Source organism: Hyperolius riggenbachi, chromosome 2 (assembly GCF_040937935.1).
Source record: "Hyperolius riggenbachi isolate aHypRig1 chromosome 2, aHypRig1.pri, whole genome shotgun sequence".
In the NCBI taxonomy this organism is placed as follows: Eukaryota; Metazoa; Chordata; class Amphibia; order Anura; family Hyperoliidae; genus Hyperolius; species Hyperolius riggenbachi.
In genome coordinates, this window is record NC_090647.1 from 544,341,840 (window position 1) to 544,355,625 (window position 13,786).

At 45.5% G+C, this 13,786-nt stretch overlaps 1 protein-coding gene across 6 annotated transcripts in view; it reads left to right on the top strand.

The window, feature by feature from the left end:
* AP1S2 (adaptor related protein complex 1 subunit sigma 2) overlaps nucleotides 1-13,432 on the top strand; it is a 172,404-nt gene extending 158,972 nt beyond the window's left edge. For 4 of the 6 annotated variants that reach the window (XM_068270773.1, XM_068270776.1, XM_068270774.1 and 1 more), the window contains exon 6: nucleotides 12,642-13,432. In XM_068270773.1, the coding sequence (XP_068126874.1) occupies nucleotides 12,642-12,769 (128 nt within the window). In that variant the 3' untranslated portion in view covers nucleotides 12,770-13,432. The remainder of the gene's footprint in view (nucleotides 1-12,641) is intronic. The other 2 variants (XR_011026562.1, XM_068270777.1) reach the window with 2 other exon arrangements.
* Nucleotides 13,433-13,786: the final 354 nt, after the last annotated feature.

A 13,786-nucleotide genomic window follows, 5' to 3' on the forward strand; every position in this document is an offset into this window, starting at 1 on the left:
CGTACTGCAAACTGATGAAAGTGCATCAGTTTTGCATCAGTTTCCGTTCAGTTTTTCCCTGACAGAAAACGTCTCTATCATTAGGAAGGAGAGGGAGGATTTTTTTGGGCCAATCATAAAGCTCAGGCTATCCGTTTTAACATCCGTTTTTTGCCTGTGGAGCTGGAGATGCGTTTTCTCATTGCTTTCTCTACCCCTGCGTGTATCCGTGGTCCTGATCCGTTGCGTGAAAATGCAGCAGATCCGGACCTTCCGTTCAGGTTTTGAAAACGGGTCCCCGCAAACGCAGACGGATCCGTTTTTTACTTGGGTGAGGCTGGCTGCTATTTTCAACATTAGTATCCGGGACTCCGTTTTTCATCCGGTTTGAAAAACGCAGCCACGGATACGTTTCCGGACCTAGTGTGGACTGGCTCTAATGGATATTCATCTGCAGATCAGACAATTATCTGCCGATCTGAAGATCCAACCTGGTGGATCTGATCTACAGATAATTGTCCGTTAAACAAGGTGTGTATGAGATCTGCAGATATCATAGACTATGAATGCATTTTGCAGGAACGGATCTTTTGGCAGGAACAGATCTTTTGCAGATACTGATCTTTTGTGTCTGTACAGCATCTGTGTGTGCAGCATCTTGCAAAGATTTCTGTCTGATGGGGAGTTCAGCTCCATAGAATAGACTGTGTAGGTATGGCTCTCATACTACATGGAAGGGGGTAAAATTGGTCTGTGATCTTTCATTTTCCAAAGACTTTTATCTGACGTGTGTACCCACCTTAAGGCTGCTTTCACAGTGGGACGTTACAGGCGTATGTTAGAGCAGCCTGTAACGCAGCCCACCGCACAGTAATGTAAAATCAATGGGCTGTTCACAGTGCCCACGTTGTGTTACAGTGTAACGCAGCACGTTCTATGAAAGTGCAGCATGACATGCGTTATGCACGGTTTTAGCCGCGTTAGACTGCTTGCACATGCTCAGTAATGTTGTTTTTTTTAAGGGGGGGGGGGGCGGAGAGGAGGCGGGGAGAGTCCGCTATTGTAGCCAGCCACATGGCTACTTAATATTCACTGCACGGCAGTGTTTACTTCCTGGAAGCTGCTGCTGATTGGCTGGTGGGACCACGTGATGCGGAGTGCTCCGATCACGTGGTCTCCGCAGCGCATAGGATACAAAAGGCGCACCAAGAGCTGCATAACGCAACTACAGGATCTTCTCAAAAAATTAGCATATTGTGATAAAGTTCATTATTTTTTGTAATGTACTGATAAACATTAGACTTTCATATATTTTAGATTCATAACACACAAGTGAAGTAGGTCAAAGCCTTTTATTGTTTTAACATTGATGATTTTGGCATACAGCTCATGAAAACCTAAAATTCCTATCTCAAAAAATTAGCATATCACGAAAAGGTTCTCTAAACGAGCTATTAACCTAATCATCTGAATCAACCAATTAACTCTAAACACCTGCAAAAGATTCCTGAGGCTTTTAAAACTCCCAGCCTGGTTCATTACTCAAAACCGCAATCATGGGTAAGACTGCCGACCTGACTGCTGTCCAGAAGGCCATCATTGACACTCTCAAGCAAGAGGGTAAGACACAGAAAGAAATTTCTGAATGAATAGGCTGTTCCCAGAGTGCTGTATCAACGCACCTCAGTGGGAAGTCTGTGGGAAGGAAAAAGTGTGGCAGAAAATGCTGCACAACGAGAAGAGGGGACCGGATCCTGAGGAAGATTGTGGAGAAGGACCGATTCCAGACCTTGGGGGACCTGCGGAAGCAGTGGACTGAGTCTGGAGTAGAAACATCCAGAGCCACCGTATACAGGGGTGTGCAGGAAATGGGCTACAGGTGCCACATTCCCCAGGTCAAGCCACTTTTGAACCAGAAACAGCGGCAGAAGCGCCTGACCTGGGCTACAGAGAAGCAGCACTGGACTGTTGCTCAGTGGTCCAAAGTACTTTTTTCAGATGAAAGCAACATTTGCACGTCATTCGGAGATCAAGGTGCCAGAGTCTGGAGAAAGACTGGGGAGAGGGAAATGCCAAAATGCCTGAAGTCCAGTGTCAAGTACAGGTCAGGCGTTTCTGCCGCTGTTTCTGGTTCAAAAGTGGCTTTATCTGGGGAATGAGGCACCTGTAGCCTATTTCCTGTACATGCCTGTACACGGTGGCTCTGGATGTTTCTACTCCAGACTCAGTCTGGAATCGGTCCATCTCTCCAATCTTCCTCAGGGTCCGGTCACCTCTTCTCGTTGTGCAGCGTTTTCTGCCACATTTTTTCCTTCCCACAGACTTACCACTGAGGTGCCTTGATACAGCATTCTGGGAACAACCTATTCGTTCAGAAATTTCTTTCTGTGTCTTACTCTCTTGCTTGAGGGTGTCAATGATGGCCTTCTGGACAGCAGTCAGGTCGGCAGTCTTACCCATGATTGCGGTTTTGAGTAATGAACCAGGCTGGGAGTTTTAAAAGCCTCAGGAATCTTTTGCAGGTGTTTAGAGTTAATTGGTTGATTCAGATGATTAGGTTAATAGCTCGTTTAGAGAACCTTTTCATGATATGCTAATTTTTTGAGATAGGAATTTGGGGTTTTCATGAGCTGTATGCCAAAATCATCAATGTTAAAACAATAAAATGCTTTGAACTACTTCAGTTGTGTGTAATGAATCTAAAATATATGAAAGTCTAATGTTTATCAGTACATTACAGAAAATAATGAACTTTATCACAATATGCTAATTTTTTTAGAAGATCCTGTATATGTAGCGTCCTCCTCCAACACCAGCAGGCGTTGCGTTAGGGGCACGTTATGCGACCTATAACATCCCCTAAAACACAACGTCCTGGTGGGAAAGGGGCCTAAAAGCAGGAAAACAAATCTTACTGCAGTGAGATCTGTGGCAGCCCTGTACTTGCCTGTCTGGGATCCAACACGGCTATTCCAGCGCAGGAGACTTGGGCGCAGCCGGCGCCACATAGGCCAGTAATAAGAATGACTGCTATAGTGGCGCACAGGGAGTAACTTTGGCGCCGCCGGAAGACGGAGCTGAAGTTACTTTTTAAACACTGTAATTCGGCCTCAAGCAATTGCTGGAAGCTGAATTATTTCATTCCCCTCTATCCGCGTGGACCTGGAGGGGGAATAGTATTTAACGCTGCCGGGAACTTGTGCAGAAGCACAAGTCTCCCAGAGGCGATTTCTCTCGTACGCCTCTGGGATCTCCGGCGCTGCAATTCTCCCTCTGTCCTCTGGGTGGCACTGTATCTCTATAGTGAGATTGCCATCTGTTGTCTTGATGACAACCGGCGATCTCAAGTGAGGGATCCGGAGCCTCCGAAAATCGGAAGAAGAATGGCTGCCAGCATCTGGATCCTGGGGCAGGGGAATTGAAACGCTACACATGCTGCACTGTGTTCCTTTACCTCCCGGTGGCCACCCCGCGTCAGGCTCGGGACAATCGCTCCTGGCTTCTTCTTTTTCATGCCGAGCCTGACTCGGGGCTACCACCAAGGAGGTTAAAGATAGTGTGCTGGTTGAGGGCTCTGCCTCTGACACAGGAGACCAGGGTTCAAATCTCAGCTCTCGACCTTGGGCAAGACTCCATTCCTATAGAGCACACCCTTACTGGCTGCAGCTCTAGAGCTTTGAGTCTGCCAGGAGAAAAGCGTGATATAAATGTTCTGTGTCTTGTAGTGGAAAAAATATATAAAGTCTGCTGAGATGGTCTAAATTACATAGAGCCTATTAGCCCAATATCTGTCATTTTACCAATTTACTACTAACGGCTTTGTCTCGGCACTCAAATCACAGCGGCTCCCTTTTTACAAGTATGTGGAAAAGCTCCCATCCGCTTCTCCCATCGGCTTCCTGAAATCTGTAAACAGAAGCGGCAGAATTCCTCTGCAGTATCTGCAGGCTGAGATCCGGCAGTACGCCATCTGCAGGCTGGGATTCCGGCAGTACGCCATCTGCAGGCTGAGATCCGGCAGTACGCCATCTGCAGGCTGAGATCCGGCAGTACGCCATCTGCAGGCTGAGATCCGGCAGTACGCCATCTGCAGGCTGAGATCCGGCAGTACGCCATCTGCAGGCTGAGATCCGGCAGTACGCCATCTGCAGGCTGAGATCCGGCAGTACGCCATCTGCAGGCTGAGATCCGGCAGTACGCCATCTGCAGGCTGAGATCCGGCAGTACGCCATCTGCAGGCTGAGATCCGGCAGTACGCCATCTGCAGGCTGAGATCCGGCAGTACGCCATCTGCAGGCTAACGCTAAGGCCAGGTTCACAGTGGTCTATTATATAACTCAGGTGTTATGACTGTGAACTGCAATGGAGACTGGCCTTAGACTTTAAAGAGTAACTTTAGGCATAAGATTTAAAATCAAATCTCTATAATAAGCTGTTCTACAAGTAAAATAGGTGCTAACCAGACCATATAAAAGTTTAAAATCAATCTCACCTTTTTGCTAATTGGTAGTTTTCTCATGCCATTTCTCATGGGCAGCACGGTGGCGTAGTGGTTAGCTCTCTCACCTTGCAGCGCTGGGTCCCTGGTTCGAATCCCAGCCAGGGCACTATCTGCAAAGAGTTTGTATGTTCTCTCCGTGTCTGTGTGGGTTTCCTCCGGGCACTCCGGTTTCCTCCCACATTCCAGGTGTGTTTAGCTTCTAAGGGTACAATGGTTAATTTGCATATATTCAGCAGTGGTGCTCTGGGAGACATCTCGAGCTCACTCCAACCTGAATTATCGCAAATTCTTTCTGTTTTAGGAAAGCAAATTTTTGTTTGTCTTAACATCTTAGTAAGGGGGCTTTTAGGACCATTGTAGTCCCTTACACACTCCAATGAGTTCTGGGTCACCATGAGCTTGCTGGTTAGTCTGTACCTCTCGGTTTACAAGCCCTACTCCATAGAGCCAGATTAATCCATGCCATGCACTGATGAGGATCAAACAATCTGAAACAGTCTGTATGCATGTTGGATTATTATGGCTCTGTACAATTTAACAAGCTGACACATCATTGCATTCCAGCGGTTCTGGAGGTGTGTTTAGCTTCTAAGGGTACAATGGTTAATTTGCATATATTCAGCAGTGGTGCTCTGGGAGACATCTCGAGCTCACTCCAACCTGAATTATCGCAAATTCTTTCTGTTTTAGGAAAGCAAATTTTTGTTTGTCTTAACATCTTAGTAAGGGGGCTTTTAGGACCATTGTAGTCCCTTACACACTCCAATGAGTTCTGGGTCACCATGAGCTTGCTGGTTAGTCTGTACCTCTCGGTTTACAAGCCCTACTCCATAGAGCCAGATTAATCCATGCCATGCACTGATGAGGATCAAACAATCTGAAACAGTCTGTATGCATGTTGGATTATTATGGCTCTGTACAATTTAACAAGCTGACACATCATTGCATTCCAGCGGTTCTGGAGGTGTGTTTAGCTTCTAAGGGTACAATGGTTAATTTGCATATATTCAGCAGTGGTGCTCTGGGAGACATCTCGAGCTCACTCCAACCTGAATTATCGCAAATTCTTTCTGTTTTAGGAAAGCAAATTTTTGTTTGTCTTAACATCTTAGTAAGGGGGCTTTTAGGACCATTGTAGTCCCTTACACACTCCAATGAGTTCTGGGTCACCATGAGCTTGCTGGTTAGTCTGTACAAAAAACATACGGATAAGTTAATTGGCTCCCCCTGAAATTGGCCCTAGACTACAGTACTTACACTACATAATATATAGACATAATGGCAATGGTAGGGATTAGATTGTGAGCTCCTTTGAGGGACAGTTAGTGACAAGATATATATATATACATTGTACAGCGCTGCGTAATATGTCGGCGCTATATAAATACTAAATAATAATAATAATAATGCCCCCTGGCTCTAATGTAGTACACTGAGTCACAGACGCAAAAGAGAAAAGACGTCACATGCAAATTTAGCCTTGATTGGCTGAAGTCTCTGTCAATCCCATCACAGCCAGCTGCTAGGGCGCAGGAAGGGGGGGCCAGAAGCTGTTCCCATGTCAGGGTCCTCAGCCCCCCTCCTGCCTCATCTCCCCCACCCCCTCCCCTGCATGCCCCCTCGGTGTCCCCTCTCTCCTCCCCGCACTATTAGAGCGGGGAGGGATAAAAGCAGCGCACACAGACTCACCTACTAATGGTTCCAGGCGCTGGTGTTCCCATCTATAATCTCTGCACTACTGCCTGTGGTAGTGTAGAGATTATGGACTGGAACTTCAGTGCTTGGAACCATTAGTAGGTGAGTCTGTCTGCACTGTCTTTATCCCTCCCCGCTCTGCTCTGTGATAGTACGGGGAGGAGAGGGGATGCCAGGGGGAATAGTTTAGCATATGGGACCCAAGATGGCCCCTACCAGGCACAGAATTCACTGGATTTTTTGAATGTTGTAAAAACAGAATGAAAATGTGGACAGCTCAATTCATCTGTTAAAGGGGCACTGCAGCGAAAAACTGTAAAATATGTGCAAACATATCAAAATAAGCAGTACATTTTTTCCAGAGTAAAATGAGCCATAAATTACTTTTTTCCTATAATGCTGTCACTTACAGTAGGCAGTAGAAATCTGACAGAAGTGACGGTTTGAACTAGTCCATCTCTTCATAGGCGATTCTCAGCAAGGCGTTTATTCTTTATAAAGATATTTCTCGAAAAAGGATTTAAACAATGATGCTGGCCAGCCTCCCTGCTCACTACACAGTTTTTTGGCAGTTGGACTGAGCAACTGCCATTCACTAAGTGCTTTTGAAAATAAATATATCCCTGAGAATCCCCTATAAAGAGATGGACTAGTCCAAAACCTGTCACTTCTGTCAGATTTCAACAACCTACTGTAAGTGACGGCAACATCGGAGAAAAGTAATTTATGGCTCATTTTACTCTGGAAAAAAAGAAAATGTACTTATTTGTATATTAGTAGCAGTAGGGTATTGTACCGTGTTAGCCATTAGTAAAAGCAAGACATTTTAAATGGTATCATCCTGATTTAAAACTTCTTGCTTTCATTTGTATATGTTTGCACATATTTTACATTTTACAGTTTTTCGCTGTAGTGCCCCTTTCAGTAAGTAGAGCAAGTAATGATCTACTTGCTAATGTGCTTTTTTTTTTTTTCCAATGCATTGTATGGCTAAAGGCCGGGCGGATCGCTCAAACTGTCTTATCACGCGAACGACAGTCTGTACACACGCCCGATTTGGCGTGAGGACGACTGAGCGACGGGACGTTCAAACGACCCGTCGTTCGGAAAAATCTGACGTCTGTATGGGCCTTAACAGTTGCTCTTTAACCTCCTTGCCGGTTTTCCCGACCTGAGCTCGGGGTAGAAAAAAGCAGCTGCTATCGGTGATCCCGAGCTCAGGTCGGGGTATGCATTGCAGAGCTTTATCTTAGGTTTTGGAGTCCCGCGCGCGATCTCGCTGCGCAGCGGGACTCCAGCCTCTCTCCCCGGCAGTGTGGGGTCTTTCCCTGGCCGCCGGGATCCCCCATGTCCCCGCTATTCTTCCGGGGACCCGGCAGCCAGTTGGAGCAGCGCAGCCGTGGTGGTGGCAGCAGAGCGGTGGTGGCAGCGTGATGTAATCGGGGGCGGGGCTAACATTGAAAACGAACTTCTCTATATTAGAGAAATATAGAGAAGTTCGTTTATATGTATATTAGCGCCATCTTGTGGGCAAAGAGAAAACTGCAGCCCAGGAGCCCAGGAAGGTAATTTTTTTTTAATTTTGCTGCAGATCTCCCTGCCAGAATGATTTTTTTCCAGGTTTTAGGGTCTGAAAGTGTGAAAAAAAATTGCACCGCTTTTAGACCCTAAAATCTGGAAAGAATCAGACCGCCAAGGAGGTTAATACAAAGCCCGCATGCAGTGAGTTAGGATAACGCGATCTGTTGCTGTGAACAGGCCCATAGTCTTCTATGGGCAGTGAGTTGACCGGCAAAATTATTCTGCATCGCAACTGACCACAGTGAACAGGGCCTAAACGCCTAATTCCCACTGATTTAACAGTAGAGATTTAGATTCTTTTTGCTTGTTTTATCTTCCTTAATAAAAGGCAGGCTCATAGAATGGAGTTGACGTTATCGTATTGTCACGTTTGTGCTTGGAACACAATTGACTCTCTTGTACAGTAATAGCTAGTCTCCCGTTACTTTATGCGCACAGTATCATTAATCCCAATATAAACGCAGACAGTGCTATTATTTGCTCGCAATAAGACACAATTAGTGGCGGGTTAGACCGCGGAGATTGCGATTTATCATACTCTGTGGCGCGGGCTCTTATTTGTTGTGTACAATAAATCCCTGGATCAGCTTATTGGCGTCAGGAGAAACTTGTTACGGTTTGTTTCTGCCATATATTGTCATTGCGGTAAAAAAAAATGTAGTGCATTTGCATGTTTTTTTGTTATTTGCACCCCGGACCACGTTGGTGTGGGTTTGCTCACCTTTATGTGCATATTAAAGGAACACTATGAAACCAAGTGTTCTAAAATGACAATGTACAAGTAATGTCTAAGTAGCTGTGTAAACATTTTCCTACTTTTCATGTCAAATATCAGAGGCAAAAGCTTTAATTCATTGTGTGTAGTATTTAGCTCTGTTGGAACAAAACTATTGGACCAAACCTCAAAAGGGGTGTCTGCTTCAACGCACAGCCAGTGTTGTTTTTTTGCATATCAAACTACAGAGTATTTTTCTCTGAAAGCAAAAAAAAGTATGATACACAGTGGTGTCACAATTACAAATGTTTATGAAAAGTTACATTTCCTCTGCTCTCTTCAGACACTTCATTCATTCAGAGACACATGACTTTCTCTCACACACACAGGATTAACAGATGCACCGTGAGGGAATTCCCCCTTCCCTCATGGCTCACTCTGCTGTCAGATTAGAGCAGACTGCTGTCAGTTTAGAGTGAAAGGAATTTGATGCGGTAAATAAAAGCGATAAGCAAGGGAATTGTATACATCATTATTTACCAGCACGTTAAGAACTCTCTTAATCCCAGGTTAAAATGTTAATGGTTAGTGTTACTTTAAATACTGATTGTGATTCTGTTCTGTTTGCTGTTTAGGGGATATTGAAAACAATATGCAATATAATGCATGTTAATGTTTTTTTTAATATGCTTCCATTGACTATATTGTAAAGACAAAGTGCAGCATGCTGTGCAATACCTTTTCTTCTCTCTTTTTTTTTTTTTTTTTTTGAGGGGGAAAGGGGGCGAGGGGTTAGGGGGAGGAAACTCAGCGCATAAGAACAATATAATGGGCTCCTCTGGGAAAATGCAGAACAGGCATATGGCCACCTTAACCACTTGCCGACCGCACACTCATAACGTGCGTCGGCAAAGTGGCAGCTGCAGGACCAGCGACGCAGTACTGCGTCGCCAGCTGCAGCCTAATTAATCAGGAAGCAGCCGCTCGTACGAGCGGCTGCTTCCTGTCAAATCACGGCGGGGGGCTCCGTGAATAGCCTGCGGGCCGCCGATGGCGGCTCACAGGCTAGATGTAAACACAAGCGGAAATAATCCGCTTTGTTTACATTTGTACGGCGCTGCCGTAAGGCAGATCGGCGATCCCCGGCCAATCAGCGGCCGGGGATCGCCGCCATGTGACGGGACGTCCTGTCACTGGCTGCACAGGACGGATAGCGTCCTGTGCAGCCCGGATCTCCAGGGGAGGCAGCAGGTAGGAGAGGGAGGGGGGAATTTCGCCGCGGAGGGGGGCTTTGAGGTGCCCCCCCCCCCGCCACCCACAGCAGGCAGGAGAGATCAGACCCCCCCAGCACATCATCCCCATAGGGGGGAAAAAAGGGGGGCAATCTGATCTCCCTGCCTGCACCCTGATCTGTGCTGGGGGCTGCAGAGCCCACCCAGCACAGATCAATCAAACCAGCGCTGGTCCTTAAGGGGGGGTAAAGGGTGGGTCCTCAAGTGGTTAAAGGATACATCCGGCAATTTAAAAAAAAAGTTACTTACCTGGGGCTTCGTCCAGCTCCTAGAAGTCTGTTAGGTCCCACAGCGCAGTTCCAGTCTGAATCAGGCCTCAGCTCTCCCCTCTGTACGTTCGTAACCCATGGTGGCCATTTCGGAACCTTCTGCACATGCGTGGGCTTACCTCCAGTGATCGCGCTCCTATTGCAGGTAGCGCTCTGCGCTGGTGCAGTTCAGAGGGTCAGGAGCGTGACCACGAGAGGTGCGTGCCAGCGCATGCACAGAAGATCCCTATCTAGGCTGTCTAGCGGAAGATCAAGGCAGCGTGGGAAGATGGAGAGAGACCGATCAGCCTGAAGAGGGCTGGAGAAAGCCTCAGGTGTGTATACATTTTTTAAATTTTAATCACCTCAGGTTTACTTAACCTCCCTGGCGGTCTATTAAAACTGCCAGGATGACGGCGCAGCACTTTTTTTTTATTATTATTATTATTATTTTTTTAATCATGTAGCTAGCCTAGCGCTAGCTACATGATAGCCGCTGTGCAGTGGCATCCCCCCACCCCTTCTGATCTCCGGCAATCAGAGCAAACAGGAAATCCCGTTCAGAACGGGATTTCCTGTTTGGCTTCCCCCGTCGCCATGGTGACGATCGGGATGACGTCATCAACGGCATGGCGTCTGGGGGAGTCCCGATCCACCCCTTAGCGCAGCCTGGCAGTGATTGGCCAGGCTGCGCAAGGGGACTGGGGGAGCCCTCTAACACGGCCAATCAGCACAAAGTGGCGGCAATCGGCTTGTACACGCAGCTAGCAAAGTGCTAGCTGCATGTAACAAAGCAAAAGTGTGCAAATCGGCACACCAGGGGCTGAGAAATCCTCCGGCGGCTTGGTTAAACCACCTCCCTACCCTTGTTATTTTCCAGGTTCAGCTCAGCTTTGATTACTTTGGCAATAACGTTATCAATAATTATCACAACTAAATGATCTATATATTGTTTTTTTTTCAGAACAAATTAGGCTTTTTGTGGCTGATATTTGTTTTTAGTAATTACCTTATTTTCTATGCATTTAAAAAGTGGAAAAAGTACACAATTTATCCATTTTCATACATTATAGCTTTAATGTAAACAGTTCTATTGTACATTAAACCCACACATTTTATTTTTCTATCTCTCCTCTTTATTTAAACAGTTCATTTGTTTTGATAATGTATTAGAAGTAACAATTAAGTAATGTATACAATCTGCTACTGTCTGCTCCTGGAATGTGCATTTTAAACTTATTTACTAATTAACTCTGCCATTAAATTCCCTGGGAGGAGGAGAGGGGTTTGCTGTACTTCCTTTCGGGATGTTATCCGGTCAGAGATAAAGTGTTATCTAAGATTTTGTAGGTAGGAGAGTGCAGAGACTTATTTTCACGTCATAGGGGAAGGAAGTGGTTAAGTCCGACTTCCTTACCAAGCTGTGGAGGAGGCAAAATACATAGCTTCTTTAACTGGTTCAGGACTGCCTATAGTAAAAACGATGCCGCAGTTGTGGCAGCCTAAGCCTGATGCGGCATAGTTGTAAAGCCAGCGGCTCCCAAGCTCGGGAAGCAATAGCACGCCCCCGCCAGCACAGATCTCCGCTGTCTAAAGACAGTGGAGTTCCGTACATTGGTTAGGAGCAGTTTTCATTTGCTCCTGATCACCTGATCTCTGTGAGCCAATCATAGTGATCAGGAACTAAAAAAGGGACCAGAGGCTTTGGTCCGAAATGAGTTCACAAACACAAGCGTATGAATAGCCTGTCTTCTCCACAGGAAAGCCATGACCACTCCTAGAATATTGTACAGCAGAAGGAAGTGGCAGCACTTTCAGACAGGCTGTACCCGAATTAACTATTTGCAAAGATGTGCAAAGCTCCACAATATGGACAAAATTACACAACATGCATTAAAAACAGGTACAACAAAGAAGGGTGTTAGCTTCAGTATAAATATATGCAGAGATTATTCCCTACTAGACTTCCCCACGGCTTTGACGGGCCCTCAGGGGGGAAGACCTACCGCTAGTCTAACAATAAAAACATAATTTTTTAACCTAGTGCTGCTAATCATAAATGGTATACACATTTCTTCAAACCGACATCAAACAAGTGACAGCACTCCAGGCTGCAAACTGAAATGTAAACCAACATAGGCATGCAGAACCCCACGGGGGCGAAATACATGCCTTGAATGCAAAATATGTACTATTTCCTAATCTAAAAATTTGAATGCAGGTTGAAGCACATGAATGCAGCTAGCCAAATAGTATACTTGCATTAATTTTGTACAGCAGGAGGAAGTGGCAGCGCTTTCAGACAGAGGCTGTACCCGAATTAGCTATTTGCAAAGATGTGCAGAGTTCCACAATATGGACACAACATTACACATTACACAACATGCATTCACAACAGGCATGTATTTAGTCCCTGTGGGGCTCTCCATGCCTCTGTTGGCTTATATTTCAATTTGCAGCCTGGAGCGCTGTCACTTGTTTGATGTCCACTCCTAGAATTTAACAGACACGACTGTTCCTGACTGTTTGTGTCGTTTCATTTCCTCTGTGTTGCAAGCCGTGTGAGATATTGCAGACACTCTCCTTACGTTCCGGAACTGACATTGTCTTATCTTGTGTTTCCTCCACAGGAAGCAGAGACACCGAGGAGCGTGCTGGAAGAGATTGGACTGACATAAACCTCCCCTCCCGCCAGCGATCCTTCTCTCGTCCCATCAATGTTCAATGCCTTCACCTCAGTGTTAAACTAATAGTGTAAAATGCTGTCTGTCAGTATTAATGTACTGCTAAGCTGCTTTAGTTGAATCCTCCAATGAAAAAAAATGAAACTTAAAGGGAACCTGAAGTGAAAGGTATATAGATGCTTCCATATGTATTTCATTTTTAACAATACCAGTTGCCTGGCAACCCTGCTGAACTCTTTGGCCTCAGTAGCGGCTGAATACCACCAGAAACAAGCATGCAGCTAATCTTGTCAGATTTTAGTCAGAAACTTCTGATCTGCTGCATGCTTGATCAGGGACTATGACTACAAGTATTAGAGGCAAAGGATCAGCAGGAAATAAATATGGCCGCCTCTATATATATCTCGCTTCCGGTTCCTTTTAACTCCATATAATCAGAGCACAGTGACTAAGAAACATATGAAGGGACTGCATTTTACTGTATCCACAGCAAATTTCAAGAAAAAGATTTATTTTGTTTTCTTCTTAGCATAAGGGAAATTGGTATGAGGGAATTTACATTGATTGCACATCTCGCTCAGACACTGCCTCTAAATTTAGATCGAAGTGTTATCTATGACTAATGGCGATAGGAAGGTAAATCTGAGGAAAACAAAACATTCGTCTGATAACCAAAGACTGTGCCCTTTTTTTCATGTCTGCCCATTTAATACATAAAGGGAATTGTTTACCACTGATGTACTGTTTTTTTCTTTTAATTTATCCTTCAAATAAAACCAAAGAAAGCGTGTGATGATCTGAGGCAAAGGCTGATGGGAAAATTCCCTCAGTGGCTTTGACAACTAAGGCCGCCATCACACAGGATAGCTTCAAAGGGGCGGCCTAAGAGAACGGAGCAGGCAGATCTAATGCCGTGTGAACGATAAATCTGCGGCCAGCGTCACGCGGGCTGAAAATGACTCGGCCTAGTCTTTTATTTGTTTGGATTAAACTTTTTTGATGTGTGGCATGCAGAAATAAGCGATTTTTCCACCCGCATAATCCCCTCATTCATATGAAAGGAAAGCGGAGGTTTCAGTGGATTGTATCGC